General features: G+C 33.4%; 1 protein-coding gene across 2 annotated transcripts in view; it reads left to right on the top strand.

Annotated features, from left to right (window-relative positions):
- Positions 1-20,901, top strand: part of LOC118204233 (dnaJ homolog subfamily C member 2) — a 183,664-nt gene that overhangs the window by 25,676 nt on the left and 137,087 nt on the right. Inside the window, exons 5-6 of one of the 2 annotated variants that reach the window (XM_085825278.1) lie at positions 16,409-16,553; positions 18,989-19,069. In XM_085825278.1, the coding sequence (XP_085681404.1) occupies positions 16,409-16,553; positions 18,989-19,069 (226 nt within the window). The remainder of the gene's footprint in view (positions 1-16,408; positions 16,554-18,988; positions 19,070-20,901) is intronic. The other variant, XM_085825279.1, reaches the window with a different exon arrangement.

The following is a 20,901-nucleotide window of genomic DNA, read 5'->3' as shown; positions in this document are numbered from 1 at the left end:
GTTCATATTAAAAGTTTATAATGATGATTTTAAATCATGTACTGAAAAACGATAAATTACTTGAAATTTTTCTAAATTCATACATACGCACAGAAAACTTCCAAAATATAATTTTTTTCAGTTTCTTTTATTAATGCTTTAAGTATTTCTAACTTTAAATGAAAATTAAGACTAAAACTATCGTGCGAATAAACGTAGAACTGAGAAGAATTTTGCCTAATTTAGTGCACTGAAAAAATCTAAAATTCAGTTTTAAGATGCTGTATTTTCAAAGTTAAAACTGTTTTTAAACATTTCCCTAAAGAAGCGTCTTTTTTTGTTATAAATTCTAGAAACACATTCTTGAACGGAAATATAGTTTCAGAATTAAATTAAAATGCCTTGAAATAAGTGTGTCTTAAATCTTGTTAGATAAAATTATATGACATTAAATAAGAAATGTTTTTTTTCTCTGTACAGTGTTAAAGCTGATGCTTTCCCGTTTTTAAAGTTGTCGCTGCTACTCCTAGGCTCCAAGACATCCGTAAATAATTAGAGAAGAGGAATGTGTAGCTGACTTAGATAAATCATAGAGTGAATGTCAGTTCGGGTTTACTTCGCTGTTATTCGTCGGTTCTTGTATTAGGCATAAATTTCAAGAGTTAGAAGGGAAAGGTTCGGCGTTACCTTCACAGGTAGTTTGCAGGGATTTGTTTTTGTCAATAAGATGAAAACAATCACGACGTGGACGAATCCAATTTAAAATTTAGAGGACTGCGTTCTCTGTAGTGGACGAATCCAATTTAAAATTTAGAGGACTGCGTCCTCTGTACGCATTGAGGAAGGAGAAAGTTACAAGAATATTTTTTAATTTACGGAGCCTGCAGCTAAAACGATAGTGGGAAAAATACGTAAGGATATAATACACTATCGATTTCTAGAGCAATCTTGAGCAGGCAAATTGCAGTAAATCTGTTTCGCGTCTGAAGAAGAAGGACTTATGCCACTTCGCTCTTGAAATTGATAAATGTTTATTTAAAAATCTACGCGAATTTAAAGTTTACTTTTTTACAAATTTTAACTATTATATTGGCATGTTTCTCTTCTTATTAATCTGCTATATTGAAAATTCAAAACTATGATCCTTGAAATCATGCTCTGTGTGGAAATTTACACATACATGCATATGTATATATATGTATAAAATCTTTAATATGCAAGTTTTATCAGAATGCATTGAAAAATAAAAAATAATTCTTAAATTATCCCAACATTTCTAATCATATAATACTAAAGTCAAAATCATACAACACTTTTCAAAGGATCCTTGTCCTCATTATTTTTAAACACTTATAATTAAAACACATATACTTTAACGTATATATTTTGAACTTTATGTAAATTCTTTTAGTTAATTTCGTCTCCTTACCCAGGATAGCTATAGCTTAAAATTTCAATTCAACAAGGAAAGCGATTTTTCCATTGTATAGCATGAATGGGAGTTAATTTTACTTAAAAGGTCCTCCATGAAGGCATCCCTTTCCTTAGGTATGTATCCTTTGTGTGCTTTGCCATAATCAAATCCAATCAAGCGAACAATCAAGAATGAAAAAAATTTTCTGTTACGTTAAATCACGTGATCTGCGGAGTAGGGGCTCCACTTGTGGTCGAGAAGTAAACAGCTGTATACTGGTAGTTCGAGCTAGGTTATTGTGCAGAAGAGTGGGTTGTTATTATATAGACCATTTTTTGGCTTTCCGCTTGTATAATGTGAATACGACCTAGTTTCGCTGAGCAGGTCGTCCTCGAAAATATACCTTCCCTTAGGACAGCCGTCATGTGCTTTGTCATATCCAAATACCTTGACCTGATAACCCACTAGCTACATTTTAAACCAAGGCGTCCAATGACATTCTGAAAACTGAGTAATTAAAAAGATTTTTTAATGTGTTTTATTTTGCATCTTTTAATTTCCACACTTTTGTTCGTTTTGAAATTTGAAGCACCTCCATGTCTTTTTAAATCTAATAATATGGTTAGAAACACAAATAAAAATTTGAACCTTATCGACCCACAGTGAATTTTCTGTCAGAATAAAAATACCAAATGGGAAAACTTGTATTTGATGAAATATTGTACTAGCGTTGCAGAAACGACTCTGCAGAAGCAACTGAAATCGGCAAAGCAAATCAGAAATTTATTTCAAAATTTGACTCAGTCAAAAAAGTTCTTAACTACATAATTCTTAACTTTCAGCTCTTAACTACACATTAGACAAATAATTTAATGGAATTTGATAAATATACCTCAAAAGGGGAGGACTCTCGAACGATGTACTTTTCTAACTTTCCTTTTGAGTAAGTAAAGAAGAAAATGAGAATTTTACTAAGGAAATGATATATATAATGAATGGATATTTAATAATTGAAAATGCTTGATTGATTGAGCGAAAATTGCACACAGGGAGTTCATGATTACCATGAATTTACTTGCAACGCTGTTTCGCAACCAAGAAAGACCTTGCAACTGGCCAAATGGATAAGACCACTGAAAACAGATAGTTCGACTTTCGCTAAGATCAAATGTTAGCGAAATAACTAATTGCATGACACATCGTGTTTTTCCTCATGTAAATACGAGACAATTTCTGTTAGAAAGCCCTTGGCAAAGTCATTACTCCATTAAGGAAATTGGCTTTGAATACTTTGCTTTGTACAGTTAACCAACCATCCAATGAAATAATTGCAATTTCGTTGTCTACGCATCAAGTTTAAATATAATGACTTTCTACCCAAAATACATTATTGCTTTCGAAACTATAATTAAAGATATAAAATTTAGAACTTCTTTGCGTACATTTCTTTTATTATTTTATTTGTAACCATTAGTTTCATTTTATGTCATGAAAAAAGGGAAATTCAGTTAATATCTGAAGTTATTTATACACCAAATATACAGTAAAATAATGTTGTTACTTGCATTACATTCAATCGTTCATCAAAAGTAGCTCAGAATTAGTTTAGTTTTTATTTCTAAAAACTCATTAAATTGCGTTGTAATATCAGTTTAATTACATGTTCTTATTAAAAATAAATTTTGTAAATATAAAAGGGCTATTGTAGACATGAATATGTTGTAAACGCATGATTTAGCACACCCGGCGCCTATAAACTGAATTTATTGGAATTTAATTTTTTTAATATTTTAACACAATTGCATGGTAAAATCATAATTAACTATATCTGACATAAAATTAGCAAAGCAACAACCTTGTATTTGGCGTAGATTTAGTCAAGAACGCAATCGACTTCGAGGACAAACAGGAACAGGTCCCTCTTCATCAGAAGCAAAGAAATCTGCCAGTACAGTGGGACCTGCACCTGCTTGCCTTAAAAATCGACTGAGTTCTTTACTAAACCCAAGGTTGCTGCTTTGCTAATTTTATGTTTCGCTTTGGAGTGTTTCTCTTCTGTTTTGTTTGGCATGCTGCTCTCCATTGAATCATGTATTCTCCAAGCTTGATAAATACTAATTATCATTGGCATGCAGTTATTCCATTCTGTAATTTTGAATAAAGCATAACAAATTTTTAACAGCAATTATTTGATAAGTATTGTAAAACAAAGGTAACAGTGAAATACATACATTCAAGATTATGATTTATGAAATATGTTCACCAGCTTACAAGAAATAATAGAATAGTAGTTTTACTTGCTTGAGTATAGTCATTTTGGTGCAAATTTTTAAATATCGTAGAATTACCAACAGGAGAGAGCGAAAAGTTTCGAAACTTTTATAAGTTTGTCAGTGTGCGGCTAACATATTTGGCACATGAAGGAAAAGTAATGAGATACATCTTAAAGCTAATAGGCATACATATCACGGGCAGTAAAGTCATTTTATTATGAGAATTAAATGTCAGAGTAAATATGTACGAGGGTAAGTTGAAAAATAAGTTTCCCCTGTCGACTGTGGTCAGAGTTGTGTATGAAAGTCAAAAAATAGAATGAGACATTAAAGATATGACATACCTTTATTTTATTATTCTCGTACAAGTACGTTGAGACATTTGTCATATCGCTTGATAAGCTTCAAAAAGTCCTCTAAGAAAAATTAGGGCTTTGCATATGGAAGAAGCGTTGAACGACTATGGGCTAAAGGCGACACAGCAGGAAAACGCGCAAGTCACCGATACACCATTGGGTAGAGGTCGCTGCAAATCAAGCAGATGGCGCTGTTGCAGTGCCTGCGCAAAGCGGAGAAAAGCCTCTCATTTGAGCCTCGGTAGGTATGGAGAGAAGGTTTGTTTTGAATTCATGGTCAAAGGAGGAAGTGAGAGCGGTTATCCGCTATGAATGGGCATGTGGAGTATCAGGAACAGAAATTCATAACCGCCTCATGGAAGTCTATGGGCCAGGTGTGATGTCGAAGCAAATGGTGCGGAGATGGTGTCGCACATTCAGTGATGGACGTCAGCAAGTGGAGGACATACCGAGAGCTGGATGGACGCGCACGGCCACTACAGATGCAAATGTCAGGAATGTGGATGACATGGTTAGGACGAACCGGCGTATCACCATCAATGAAGTAGTGGAAGAACTTGGAATCTCACATGAGCGAGCAACGCAAAACCATATTGCAACTCTTGGTTGGGAGCGTCTACACCATCCGCCATACAGTCCTGATCTCGCACCAAGCGACTTCCATCTGTTTCCGGCTTTGAAGAAAAATCTCGGGGGAAGGCGCTTTGGAAGCAATACTGAAGTGAAACAAGCCGTTCAACGCTTCTTCCACATGCAAAGCCCTGATTTTTTCCTGGAAGGCTTTTTGAAGCTTATCAAGCGATATGACAAATGTCTCAATGTACTTGGTACCTATGTGGAAAAATAAAGGTATGTCATATCTTTAATGTCTCATTCTATTTTTTGACTTTCATACACAACTCTGACCACATTCGACAGGGGAAACTTATTTTTCAATTTACCTACGTAAAAAAAGTTATTAAAAATAGGTTTTTCAATATCTCAACATTGTTACCATAATACTAAATTTAAGTGCCTTTAAATCATTTTACTTTTTAATTTGGAATAAAAGTATTTATGATTCAAAGAGTTATTATTTGATTCCTTTAAATTTTCCTGACTTTGTGTTTTCAAATGTTTCTTGAATATCAAAATATTCGAAAGTGAAGTATTATATTCTGCAATTAGATTTCATACTTTACAGTAGTTTCATAGTCGTACTAAATATATATTGAGGAAAACAAAAAATATTGTATAAGCAGTTATTACTGCTTTTTGTAATCTGAACCAAGTACCTTTTTAATATTACTTTAAAGATTTCTCGTTTTATGTTCTTCTTGAAAACTGAATCTCAACCAGCCAGCATCAGTTAAAAAATAAATAAATAAGTATCACATTATGTAACCCAATCGTTATTTCTTAGATACTGCCCGCAGATTTTTTAAATAAACTTAAACTTTTATTTGTTCTAAAAATATATATGTACTGCATACAGACAATAAACTGTATTATTTACATACAAATTTCTACTTATTCAGACTTTCAATCACCAGCTAAAATGTAGCATACGATTTTAAAAGGAACTGTAACAATTAAATTTTTTATGAAGCTTTTCTTTCCCAAATGATATTAGATATTTCAGGTGTCCAGATTTTCTAGCATTTGCATTTGTAACTAATAATATAGAAATAAACTGCTTTTCTTTTCACATTATCAGATCCTTAAATACACACATTTATATACATATATACGCACATATATCGTTATATGCCATATTTATCAGTTTTAAGTTCATGTATAAGAGATGTACAATGCTTTCCAATGTGATAGTATAATGAAAATTTATTTCTATAATTTAAACATTTTGATATAAATCAGTCTTTTACTATCTGTATGTGAATTCGCTTTGCACAGTTTAAAATACTTTGATAAAAACACAAGACTAAGCATATAACATATTGTGCTTTCCCCAATTTTTGGACTATTTCGTGGGGGAGCGGGGATCAGTATGCTGAATTTTCTATTCTACATCTCCATTCTTATTTTCCCCCTTATCTCAGAATTTGTTTCGGCTTTAATCACGCTGTTAAATCGTTTTTAGTTTTGAAAATTTCACTGTAAAACTGGAAAAAAATTAAAAGTATTATTAAACCCATGCAAATTTTAAGACCAATTAAATTAAAAATTAAAATTATTATCTTCAAAGAAAACATGGTTGAATTAAAAAAATTAGTACTATTTGAATTGCAACTCAAAACTTCTGAAATGTAATATTTTCCTCAGATTAAAAAAAAATTATTAATTTAATGACTTTTTCTTTTGTAAAGTATTCCTCCCGGCTTCCTAGCGTGTCTTCGTGGTGTAGTGGTTACCACACTTAGCCGGTATTTCAGAGGTCCGTGGTTTGATTCCCGGCGAAGGCGTTGCTAATTTTTCAATCTGTCTTGCTTCCAAAATATCCTAATGTCTGTACACTTTCATAAGGTTACAGAAAGTTATGACCTGTTTTTCTTCTTGAGAAATATGCTTTGCATGTCGGAGGGGTATGCAAATCTTGTTACTAGGGCTATCTGCCTAAGATGAGAAATTCCTCGTGGAGAACTTTAAGTGAATATGAGGCAGGAAAGGATTTTCCTTAGAAAATCCTTTACGAAAGTATTCGCTCCCTTAGGCAGATAGCCTTACTGTGCTCTAACATAATCTAATAAATCTGAATTTAATTAAACAGATAAAAAATAATTATTAAAATCAGAAAATGCTTGACATAAGTAAACAACATAAAAAATTTCATTATTTATCCACGTGCTTATTGTATGTATGTTAAGCAATGAAGGTTACTTAAATAAAAATATACTTTACGAAAGCATCCGCTTCCTTAGGCAGATAGCCTTACTGTGCTCTAACATAATCTAATAAATCTGAATTTAATTAAACAGATAAAAAATAATTATTAAAATCAGAAAATGCTTGACATAAGTAAGCAACATAAAAAATTTTATTATTTATCCACGTGCTTATTGTATGAATGTTAACCAATGAAGATTACTTAAATAAAAATATGCTTATTTTTTTATTTTCAGAGCATAAATTAGAATGCATTCTTACATATTGGGAAAGGACCTATTGTTTCTAGACAAATCAATACAGAAGTATAATTTCAAAATAAAATAAGAATCTATTTGAACAATGTTATACTTATCATCATTATGCACTAACGTATACTAAACAATATGCAATATTTTATGATTATCATTATATAATATTAACATCTAAGCAAACCTATAATAACTAAAAACAGAAAAGTGCTCACGTTTCCTAGATTAAACGATAGAGATGATGTTTAAAATTCATGTTCAGTGTGATATATTTTGAAACATGGCACTATACATAATGCTGCATGACATTCCTCACACTGGTATCTGGTTTCACGTCTTGTTCTCTTTCCATTTTCATTTTTACGTTGAGCACATACAAGACATCGTCTTACAGCATTTAATTTCTTACCTGTCCGAGGTATAAAAGTTGGAAAATGTCTACCCTGTAATCAAAAAACATCCATATGCAAATTTTGTCCAGATTGACGATGAGCTGTTGGACTGCAATTTTCTTCAATTAAACGTTCGATTATTTCAATACGAAAGTCTAAATGATTTAATTTGGCACCACAGACATATTTTTTATATAAAAGGAAAGCATTCCACATGACTTGATTCACCAAATGCCGGAATATTTTTTTGTAATACTTCTTTTGTTGATGCCTCATACACAGGGTAATACGATAAGCACTGATCGGTCTTATCAACTCCTCCCATGGAATTGTTATAATCTACTACTGCAGTAGGTTTTTTTAACGAGTTATTTTACTTTACTGTCTCTATCATTTCTGCGTTGTGCACAGTACTTAATATGCAGACTGGTTTTTTTGTCCATCCATTTTAAAACACACATTTTGCCTTTTTGAAATGGTACTTTTTCTTTCTTCAGCTTTTCAGATTTTAATGCAGGAGGCAAAGCTTTTCTTGTAGTTCGAACTGTGCCGCATACATCTGTCTTCTCAGTAATCAATAGTTCTGTCAGTTCTGGAGAAGTATAAAAGTTGTCAATTGTCAAAAAATATCCTTTTTGCAATAAATCATCTATAAGTGACATTACGCTCTTCGTCGATAAGCCATAATTAACATATTTTTTATCAAATGCAGTCTCTTTTGTCAGTATAGATAATTGAGTTCCAAACATATCCACTAGATGATTCGCACAAATGGAACATCTTAACACCGAATCGTGCTCGTTTTGAAGCGATATATTGCTTCCAGCCAAGTCTTCCCTTATACGCCATCAGTGATTCCTATACTGATGTCTCTTTCAGGCGTGTACACAGTTTTAAATTTATGTGTTAGCATTTTTGAAATGCTGTAAATTTTTCGAAGCTTTGGCTCTGGATGCTCAGTTTCGTCATAAGTTAAATTGTCGTCGAAATGAAGGAATTTCATTATGAAATTATACCTTTTCTTGGTCATAATTGTGCTTATAAATGGAGTATGGAGTATAGGTCTTTGCAACCAAAACCATTTTTCTACTGGTTTGTGAATTATTCCTTGCAGCATAAGCATTGCAGGGAAAACTTGAATTTCTTTGTTCTCAGTTTCAGTCCACAGCTGAGTCCTTGAACTTGGAGTAGCTTCTTTCCTCTAAATATTGTTCAGCATACTTGTTTGTTTCGGTAGTTATATGCTGAATAATAGAATCATCCATGACAGCATTAAAAAAGGATAAGGGATTAGCCTTATCTTCAGTGAGGATTTTCAGTCCTGGAACTCCGATGAAAGGAAATCTTGGAGGAGGTGGTAAATTATCAGCGACATCAATCTTGCACCAGCCTCTGACGCTTGTAAGGCAATCATCTTCTGATTCCGATTCATCAGTACTTGAAAGATCCTCAGAGAAGCTTAGAAGTGATTCGCAATCATCATCACTTTCCATATTTAATTAGCAAAGGAAAAATTCAGAAAATTCAGTTAAATCACTGGTTGTGTCGCAGAAAAGTTGTCGCAACTGAAATCTTAGTAACACGCAAGTCTTTTTATAACCGTGTTTGAAAGTTTCTCCCTCCCACTGTTTGTGATGCAAAAGGCATCAAAGAATTATCAATAGAGATTCCTACCATCAAAGAAGTAGTTTGTCACTCTAAAGATTGTTGTTAGCTTTTTAAGCTAAATAATCTGTAGAGTGACAAAGCATGAAAAGAAAATTTACTCTATGCCTTTTTTTTTTTTTCCCTGACAATGTTTTCTCCTTTTCTAAACAGAAGATCACTTAGTTTTATAATCCTAATTGTAATGTTCAAATGTTTAAGAGTGTTATTCTATTCATTTTTACCTTATTTATTCAAAAGTCTGAATAACGGAAATAGTTTTGTTTTTCAAGCTGTACAAAATCTGCATTGTAAAAAGCCAAAATCTGCTTTTCGTATTATTTTATCATACACTGACTACCAATAAGTATTTGGACACCTATGCAAATGACGATATCGGCGGTCCTAAGGTACGTAACGAACTCCGCCGGTATATATTGTGTAGGAAACAGCATCGGCTTTAGTCGCATGCAAGATGCCTCGCAGTTCGGAGCTCTATGAAGTCGAGAAAGGTATAATTATCGGGTATCACAAATGGGGCCGATCCTTAAGGGACATATCTAGCGATCTGAAGTACCCAAAATCGACAGTGGCCTATGTGATTAAGAAGTGGAAGGTGAGCGGTGATTATCGGAATGTGCCCTGAGTTGGCGGCCCAACGAAACTGGGAGATAGAGACTGACGAGTGCTGTCCAGAGAAATTTGGAAGAACCGCACCCAACTGATGGCCCTCATCCGCGAGGAGTTTCAACAGGCATCCGGGAGTATTGTTTCAATGAATACCATCCGTAAGGAAGCACATCTGCTTGGATTTCATGGTCGTGCTGCTGCCCATAAGCCTTTGATCACAAATTCCAACCGCGCTGCTCGGTTAATGTGGTGCAAAGCACATCGAAATTGGACCGTAGATCAGTGGAAATGGATTCTTTGGAGTGACGAATCAAGGTTCACCCTTTACCGTTCAAATGGCTGGGTCTGGCGTCTACCTGGAGAACGTCTCCTGCCAGAATGCTTTGTGCCAACAGTCAAGTTCGGTGGAGGTGAAATTATGGTCTGGGGGTGTTTCTCCTGGTATGGGCTGGGACCCTTGGTCCCCATTCATGGTAAGCTCAACTCCGATGCCTATTGCACTATTTTGGATGACAATGTGCTTCCTACGTTGTGGCAGTTTTACGGGTTGGACCCCTGTTACTTTCAGGATGACAATGCCAGTTGTCATGTTTCGACGTTAACCAAGGCTTGGTATGTTCCCAATGGAGTTCATCGAATGGACTGGCCTGCCCAGAATCCAGACCTGAACCCTATTGAGAACCTCTGGGACGAGTTGCATCGCCAAATTCAGGGGTGCACTACCCGTGCAAAATCGGTGAAGGAACTTCTATGTCTTCTCCAAGCCGAGTGGAAGAAAATACCACTAGCTGTCATACAAAGACTTGTGGAAAGTATGCCCCGGAGGACAACTCAAAATTTATTACAATCAAAGGACATAATATTTCAGTAGTTTGTTTTCCTTTACTTCGAGAATAAGAGTTACTGCAGAGAAACTTTCTTCAATGCCTTGCTTAGAATAGAATAGCAAAGTTTGGACACTATGATTGTTAGTTTAATTAATAAGGTATTTTCCCCCTCCTTTACGTAATCCATCGCGGTGTAATTAGAAGCATACTCAACGCGTATTCGAGAGCTCCAGGGTTCGAATCCTGGCAAAGAGCAATGTACATTTTTCACGTCTGCAGCATCAAAAGCCGTAATGACTCAAAGCCGTAGAAGAACACGTTAGCTCACTTGCGTACCAATGATTATGCTATATAAATTTAATAATATTTGTGACATAAAAAAATTTATTTTACAATCACGTTCAAATTTACATTAAACTTAAATCAATGCAAAAGTCTATAAGAGCCAATATAGAGCGAGAACTCACTTTCGTTTGTTTACGCAAGTGAGGTAACCTACAATTCTTCTTAACTAAGAGACTAAAACTATCTGCGTATGAACAAGGATGCTTTCGTGAAGACTTCTGAAGGGAAAATATCTTGTATTCAGGCTACAGAAAAGGAAACCATTAAAACTCCCATGCAGTCCACCCGCTCACTAGGATTTCAACCTAGGTCAAACTACCAGTTCAGCGACATTACCGCTAGGTCGATACTATGAAATTGAAGAATTCTTAAAGCATACGAAAAATTTACTGCATTTTTCTACTTCTTCACAGTCAAATTGAAAAATTGAAATATTTTCCTCTTTTGATCTTGTTTTTGTTATAAATACGTATTTTTTAATTAAAGATTTGTCCATAACATGTTGAAATGAATGATAATTTGGAATTAATTGTTTTTCTTTAATGCATAGCCAATAGATTGCAATTTTATTGATCTAATTTAATCCTATCAAAAATTCTGTTCTAGTAACGCTTACAAAAGGCACTAGTAGTATGTTTTTTTGTCTTGAATAACTTCTGAAACATCCATAAACAGTATTATATGGTTTGATTGCTTTTTTAATTAACTATCATGAAAGAGAATAAACTTTCCCGAGTTTGCAGCGCACCTGATATAGCATACGAGGGCTATTTCCCTAAGGCAAAGAATGCACAGAGGAGGATTTTTTAAGGGCAACTAGCTCGTGTTCCCTTTGCTCATGGGGGGAAAAAAATACAAAAAGACTAAGTAGCCACCTCATTCTCTCGGATTTTAACGCCGGCTTAAAACAATTACAGTAGTCTTATTCACTCTGCCAGTGGTTGCCCTTTTACTAAGGCTGGGAATTTTAATAATATTAGTATTTAGTATTGCAAAACATTTACAAATGAAATTGATGCTTTCAAGGAAAAGTTTAATTGAATTACGTATTCAATCTATTAATACCGAGAAGAAGATAAAACTGAAAGCATATTGATCAAATATCAGGTCTGTCTTCTAAATTGGGTATTAAAAATCATTCAAGTGATTGTTATAGATTTGTGCATATTTTATGGAAATGCGCAAACCGAAATTGCGGTAACACCATTAATTTCTTTCCACATATTTCATCCTCTTAAAATTCTCTATTCTGAAAATTTCGTTCTCTGTTTGAAAACAAAATAATGATCCTGTTAACAGCTGTACGGAAAGTGAGAAGCTCGTTTTTTTTTTCCTTCTCATTCACTGCTTTATGAAAGTGTTTAAGCAACACTTTTTACAATACCAGGGGCGTAGGTAGAGGGGGGCAAGGGGGGATCTGTCCCCGGGCGCAGAATCCAAGGGGCACCAAACTGATGTTACGACATTTTAGAATTAAATGTTTTCCATCCTTGGCAAGCAGTAGGGGGTGCGAAATCTTCAGTTGTCCCTGGGCGCTGAAAACACAAGCTACGACTCTGTACAATACACTGTAATAAAATATGTATAACTTTTTTTACACATAAGTATTAAATGACTACATTTTTATACTGATTAGATAATCACTAGATGTCTGTGCTGATAGACAGATTTGATAAAGTTAAATGGAAATGCATGGAAAAGAAAAATTGCTGCTATTCACGTCACAACTGCAGTTTTAATGAGAAGAAAAAATAAATAAAACCTGAAAACTTTCAGATTTTACATTACGCCCAATTTTAAGGTTTTGTGTGTTACTTTCATTTATTAAATATCATGTTCTTTGCACTTAAACCATAGAATTCAATTCAACAGCAATATCACAAACTAATTTTAAAATGAGCGTATCACTAGAATTTCCGAAACACAGTCTCGAGCGTTGGAGATAATTCCCCCCTCCCCCCGTACAATATTGTTATTGCTCACTTTGAAATCGTTGAGTTTGTTTATAAAGAATTCCTTACAGTGTTCCAAAATATGAAATCGATAATAAAACAAATTCCAAATTAGGGCTTCCAGATGCCGATATTTGGTGGAAGATTACATTATTCAAAATCCGATGGCTCTAAGTACCGTTGTTTTATCACAATGCGAGAAACATACATACATTTATGAAGATTCTTCATTATTTAATTTCTTTAAATATAATACAGGGCTGTAATATTTGATGGAAACAGTTTGAAAAGTGAATCAACGCAGAAAGTGAATCGATGCAAAATGCCAAAACGAAATTAATTTTTAATTCGGATTTAAATTGCTTATTATTTGTAAGATTGCTGTTATGAAAATTATTCCATTTTCCCAAACATATACGAAACAATAAGCTATTTAAATATATGTTTATTATACTATAGATTACTGCGGGAGATGAATTCAGCTATCGCCTTTAAAATATGTAGTGAAAGATCCATAAGTAGCTGGTATTGGTATAATAATAACAATAATTTTTATAATAAATGAAGTTAAGGAAATTTTGTATAGAAAAGATTGATAATATTTATTTTATTACTCATTTACTTTTATACTCGTTTACTTTAGGCATTTTGTCGATCGGCATAACTTTTGAAGGTTTTAAATTTTGCTTTCCGGTGCATTACTAAATTAAAAAACATTTTCAGCTTCTAAATGCCTCTGCCTTGTGTATTACCTAAATTCCAAAATTTTTGCCATCCCTAAATTTTGCTGCTCAGTGTTTTTCTAAATTCTAAAAATTTTCTCGCCTTTTAATTCTGCCGCTCCTGCTGTGACGTCAGCCCTGGTTTTAACGAGTATCGGTTTAAAGCTTACGATTATTTAAAATTCTTGTAACATGTTTATTATTCTAGTATTTCCGAAAATAAAGATATTTCTATGTTTATAACGCTAATATCAGTCTTATGCTGTCAAAAGTCTGTCATTAAAACATCTCTTGTATATTTAAATTTCCAATACAATACTGATATGCTTCTATTAAAACAAATCTTCATTAAATGTTAAGGTACGTTAAATCATTAACATTTTGAAATTAATTTTAATGATTCTGTTCAAATTATTGTGTTGCGGATAGTCGATTCTAATTAAAAAATAGGAACTCTGGATTTATATATTAGCTTCAAACTGTCAAACCAGGTTTTAGTTGAAGAGCGGTTATTATTCAATTATTTTTATTCTCCATTTTAGATATTAGATGAAGAAATAAATTCCATTTTTACTTTCAGTACGTGTTGAAAGTATTTCTGCTGTCTTGGCTAATTCGATAGCAGTATTAAAAATTCGAACAAAACATAGATTTTTGGCGACTCAACAGTTATGTGCAGCAACCCCAAAATAACAAGCTAAATTTCAGAAAAGCGCAACCCTTCCCAGCAGGGAGCCTATTAGTGCAATCACTCCTGTCGAAATTGCTCGGGGGAAAGAAATCCTAACGCGAGCGCATATATGCTTGCTGGCCACTTAGAGCAAGATTTTGGTTGGAGGTATATATGCTTGCTGGGCGCTTAGAAGAGCATTTTGGTTGGACGTATATATGCTTGCTGGCTGCTTAGAGCACAATTTTGGTTGAACGTATATATACGGCTCGGCCACTTGGGTTAATGGGCTAAAAGCAATGGTTGCGACATTTGAGAAAACAGGTTCTCCGAAGGTTCAGTCAGGCAGAGGATAAAAACCTGTACCACAGGATACAATCGAAGCACTTGCCACGGCGATTGTCGACAGAGGACCAGACAATGTTGCTGCCACCTCTAGCTCTCGTGAAGTAGCTCGGAATATGGATATGCCTTACAGTACGGTATGGAAAATCTTACGAAAGATTATCAACTTCTATCCGTACAAGATCAGCCGTGTACAGGAGTTACTGTACCTCGACCATGATAAGCGATTGACTTTTGCTCTCACCTTTCTTGTCAGAATCGAGGTGGATGATGCTTGGCTGTGGAAAATCTTATGGGGAGACGAACAAAACACCACTTTTACCTGAATGGAACTGTGAATACCCAGAACTGCCGAATTTGGGATGACAAATCACCACATGCTGTCACAGCAATTCCCTTACATTTACCAAAGGTAACTGTTTGGTGTGGGTTCACAGCAGAATTTATCGTAGGTCCATTCTTCTATGAGAACATCACCCCAACAGGACCGGAAACCTGTTCTGTTATCGGAGAGAAATATCACCACGTGTTGAACAGCTTTGTCATTCCGGAACTTCAGCAAAGACAGTGCCTGGGGGAAGTCATTTTCATGCAAGATGGAGCCCCTCCACACGTTCCTGTATGGGTGCAACAGATGCTATGACAGAAATTCACAACAGAAATAGTCATTAGCCACTACTTTCCAACTGCATGGCCACCTCGGTTGCCTGATCTTGCCCCATGCAACTTCTGGCTATAGGGTTACCTTAAGTCCAAGGTCTATCAAGGAGTGGTTCAGAACCTGGCTACGTTGAAGGATAACATATTATGGAATGTACGGGAGATTCCTGTAGACATGTTACTTCCTGCTCTTGTGCATACTGTGCACAGAATGCAATATGTGGTTCACAACAACAGCAGCCACTTTGAACCTCATTTGAATGGAAAGGAAAAGGTAATTTCCGTATTGATTTGCATTTGTTAACACACTATTTTCTATTACACAGCGCCAAATATTCCCCTAGCGGTGACTTTTGGAACTAATTTGTTTTTTTCCGGAATCCTTCTTCTCCGTCTTGTTTAATCTTCCTAAAAAATGTGGCGTCATTCTCGCAAATAGATCGCGCTACAGAACACTGTGAGCACTGTCAGTTTAATTATGGCCACCCGGTATATATATAGTATTGTAGTCCAGGAAATGAACGTTGTTTTACAGAGTACATATTCTGCAAGACAAAATCAGAATATTATCATTTATATCTTCATAAATTATTTTCTTTATAAAATTAGAATATCTCTTTTGACAAATCCTTGAAATATATATTTAGCATCTTAAATTCCCTTTTTATGCCTAACACATTCAATGGTATTTGTCTAAACTATTAATCTAGGTTTTTAATTTGCATAAAATCCTTGATTTTAACGCATGGTTTAGAACTATTTTTCTTTTCTTTTCTCTCTCTCTCTATCTCTCTATATATATATATATATACACTCTCGTGAAGTACCTAATATATCTTTTAAAGTTAGTAATTCAGATCATGATTTAATTTTCACAATTTTTTAATGCATTTATACATACGTATACTGAATCATTTAATCAAGTTTAATACTTTTTAAAAATTTTGTTGAAAATTCTTAAAACATCTTTAAAACTTTATCTAGTTTAAATATTTTTTTCATGACAAACTTCAAAAAATTGTCATATATATGGATAACCATAAATAGGAATGGATTTATTTATTCGTTAGTTTTAAACTGTAGTTTTGATTGAAAATTTCTTAACCAAATTCTTTTATTTTTTAGCTTATGAAGTTCTTGGAAATCCTGTTAAGCGTCAGTCTTATGATAGTGTTGATCCAGAGTTTGATGATGACATTCCTCCAGTTACAAATTATTCCAAAGAAAATTTTTTTGAAGTATTTCAGCCTGTTTTTGAAGCAAATTCAAGGTAGGTAATGTAATGACATGTGACTGGTCTTTATTCTCTCATTATTAGCCTGCAATGTCACCAATCTAATTTTTCATCAACCTAACATGTGGAAAACAGTAGCCATTTAAAAAAAATGGCAATGCACTGAAAATTACATAAACAGCAGTAGATTACAAAAATATAAATGTAAGAAATGTCTGTAATGAAGCAGTGAAAATTACAGTGAAGCAAATCATCCATAACAAAATACTCAAAATTTCCTAAAACAGTAACAAATAAACTAAATTAAAAACACAACTGTCATATTTGTAAAACTAATTATAGTAGTAAAATGACATACTATCATGAAATTAAGTGCACATATTCTTTACTTATGTATGCTGCTAAATAAATATAAAATACTTGAATTTATTTTAAAATATTAAATGGATTTCTTTCTTCCTTTAGCTGCAGTGTCTGCAGAAAAGACATTTTTAAATCCTCGTTGAGCAGATTCTAACCTCAATTCTCAGGGGAGAAAACATCTCCTTTTATAATTATAAGAATAATGTTTTGGAGATTATATATATATATATATATATATATATGCACATGTATAGTTATACATAATTGGCAAATTTTTGTGTTTTCAAATGGTACCATAATTAATTTACCCGCAATGCAGCTGACGCTCACTACTTTAGATAGCCTGGAATTTTCTTGAAACACACCTGGAAAAGTCAGGGAATTTTGTTCTCCTGTTTGATTGGCAACCCTGTTTAAAGGGCAGTAATAATAATGACCATATACTGGATGAGTTTGAATTGCATCCAAATGCTTAACTGTGCATTTTTGCATTTTTAACATATTGTCCTTAATGAGGGCTCAAATACTAATTAAAAAAAATCTTGCAAGCTTGTTGTAAACATGTACTGTTCTCAAATTAAACTTATACTTTTCTGCAGTCATTAAAAAAATTCTTGCAAGCTTGTTATTGTAAACATGTGCTGTTCTCATATTAATCTTAAACTTTTCTGCAGTCACTAAAAAAAAAAAAAAAAAAAAAAAATTATTCTTTTTCGTAAGGAAACACTTTGAGGAAGGTATTATTATGTGTTAACTTTTTCATCATTCCGCAGCATAATTTTTATTAATAGGCCAATTAATTGGGAATTATTGCAAGAATCTCCAGGTGGCATTCATTTTGATGTAATGACAGCATAGTAAAGGTTTTCCTTTTCACATTTGTACATATCACATTTCCTTTTCACATTTTGAACAACTTTTATTAAATAATAAGATTTTAAATTGTATATTGTAAATTCCAAGGGGTTAAATTAGTAGGCCTTTTTTTTAACTATTTTACTTGAAACTGTATCAAGTATTAGACTAAAATCTGAATATAAAAATCAAATTGCATTATAAAAAATTAAAATTTTTTAAATTTGTAATGGTAAGCTCTTTTTTGGGTTATTATTCTGTATTGTTAAATTTCAAGATTGTAATTTTTATTTTATTTTGTGAAAGTATAAATTCTGTGTGCTTATAAAAGGGAGTACCCTTATAACCTTAAAAATTATTTATGTAACTGCCAACTATTAATCATCCAAAACAATAGTGCTATTATAAGAAAACAGACGAGGTTGCCGACAGGGTTCATTTGCGGGCCCTGATTTGTGGAATCTCACATTTGATAAAATACTAAAAGCCTCAATGGACAATGCATACTAAAATATATGCTTATGCAGATGACGCCGCCTTATAATTGTTCAAGGATGCACCAGAGAAGAAGGACAAAAGAATGCTAATGAAACTTGGATATCTTCAATACCCTTTGTCAAGATCTTAAACTAACCATAGTGGAAAATAAATCGCAAATTCTAGTACCTAAAAAAGGAGGATCACTGGCATGTTGTCCGACAATCTGTCTACAAGGCACTCACTCGCCTTAAAATTGTTATGCAACTTAAATATTTAGAACTCACATTTGACCAAAAACTGAATTGAATACCCCATATTTTCGAAATCAAGAAACTTAGTACTAGTGCTGTCACAATTAAACTACGTCAAATGCAAGGACAGCATTGGGGATTGAATCAACATATCCGAAAGGTTCTTTTTCATATTGTTATTTAAAAAATTGTCACATATTTTGCAGCCATATGGGCATACCCAATGCAGGGGCGAAGAATTATACATCTTCTGAGTATACAGAGACCATATGCTTTAAATATAACTAAAGCCTTTCAAACAACATCTTCAAATGCAATAAATGTCTGGATTTAAGACTTTTGACTGTACTATATAAAAGGGAGTTATAATTAATAAAAGCTTGTTCTGTTTTGTGTTTTTCTTTGATGTTTAAAGTGAACTTTTGAAAGAGGAAAATGTCTGTAATTTAATTGCAGGATAAATGTGTAGATGCCATTTTTCTTTTATTAAAATATTACTTTTCAGTATATGTATATTTACAGATGGTCTACAAAACAGCCAGTACCTAGTTTAGGAAATAAAGATTCTCCATTTGATCAAGTTGATGCATTTTACAGTTTTTGGTAATGCTGTTACTTATCTTTTGTATATTTTTCAGTACAGGAATATCAACTTATCACTTTTCCACTTTACTATAATAAAGTAAATGTAATTTTTTTAGTTATTTTATTTTAATAGGTACATATAAAATAAACTGTAAAGCTATAACGTCTTTCAGTTTTAAATTATTTGTGTTTTTCTCAGAGTAGCACTTATAATTTCATTTATAAACTTTTTTCTTTGCATTCAGAATTGAATTTATTGTTTATGCAAAATCACCATACACAACTAATTTTTTCTCTGACATTTTACTTAAAATGGAAGAAATGAAACTGTTCATTTTATTTGAATGTTATATGAAATTGTATGATTATTGATAATCTTAATTTTGACATTTTAATATAAAAATTTGAAATATCATAAGACAGCATTTGTGTTAATCATATGGCAATTATGTCATATGATTAACACAAATGCTGCATTAGTATGAGTAAAAGGTTACAACTATGAATGGTATGATAGCTAGTTTAGATTAACTGCCCTCTCACTTTGATTCCTGCTTTGAATATTGAAAAATACACGAAAGTTTGTAGTATGGGGCACCTTAAATATATTCATCCAAAAGCTCTTATTTTGAGTGGTGACTCTTGAATTTAATCCCCAAATTTGTTGACCATTTAACAGTTTTGATTCGGTAACAGCTAAAATCTGTTTCTCTCGAAACATCTGAAATGCTTATATATATATATATATATAAATTTTTATTGGAATGGATTACCTGGCCCCAATGCCAAGTGGAATGCTGTAGCATTAACAATAACCTACTTAAGTGAAGCAATAACTTGGATCTCTCTTGGGATCTTTGTGCTATTTCATCCACTCACTGTGTGCAGTTCTCTTTGGATAGGATTGCATCTTCAAGCATCAGTAGCTAAATATTGATTGATGCTAAAGAAAGGAGAGGGGAGGTATGTGTTATTTCAAATTCAGTTAATCATGGTAAAACATAAAAAATGCCAGGTCTACCTTGGTTTTTGCAGTTCTTTTGCCAGGCCCACTAGGTGATCATCCTTTCATTTGCAATCCTTCGATAGATATTTATGCAAATGATCAATACATCTTTGCACAAAACATATTTTAATGTGAACAAAAAAACATACATAATATTTATGGATATATGGGAAGTAAAAATTTTAAATCCAGTACGACATAGCATGCGACTTTCTTCTTCAGGAATTTTGAACCATCTGGCCTGTGAGTTCATAGTTTAACATAATAACATCACACAGCAGGCGTCTTGATTCGAAACATCCTTCACCCCGGAAGGACTGTCGCTGGAATTGTCCTTACTGCGTTCTAGTTCAACTGGATAAAATGGCTGAACTAGTCTTTTAATTACATTACTGTTAGTCAAACAGACAGCACAAGCTCTCACCTTACCATCTCTTCCTGGAAAGATCTCCATTATGATATCCAAATTCCATATCAATTTTGGAATTTTATCTTCATGTACTAACACAATAGTTCCTTTTTAAACAGGCTCCCCCCCCCAGTTTGGAATGATGAGCAGTTTTTAAATTCATGAAATAATCTTGTCTGCATTTTTTCAAGATTTTCTCTGTCAATATTTGTTTGTGTCTAAATCGACATGTAAGACTCTCCTTTGTTGAGGCGATAACAGTAACTGTCTTCCTGTTTAGAAGTGCACAGGGGTCAAAGATTCTGGTTCTTCTAGATTCAAGTATATAAATGTTAAAGGTCTGGAGTTCAATATTGCTTCTATTATGATTGTCTCTAATTCTCTGAATGTCAAGGATGATTTGCTTAGGCTTTTCTTTAAAAGAGTTTTCAGAAA

Source organism: Stegodyphus dumicola, chromosome 10 (assembly GCF_044657685.1).
Source record: "Stegodyphus dumicola isolate Sdum_Otavi_A_Nest chromosome 10, ASM4465768v1".
NCBI lineage: Eukaryota > Metazoa > Arthropoda > Arachnida > Araneae > Eresidae > Stegodyphus > Stegodyphus dumicola.
Note: the sequence above shows the minus strand (reverse complement) of the source record. Positions and strands in the feature narration are given on the sequence as shown.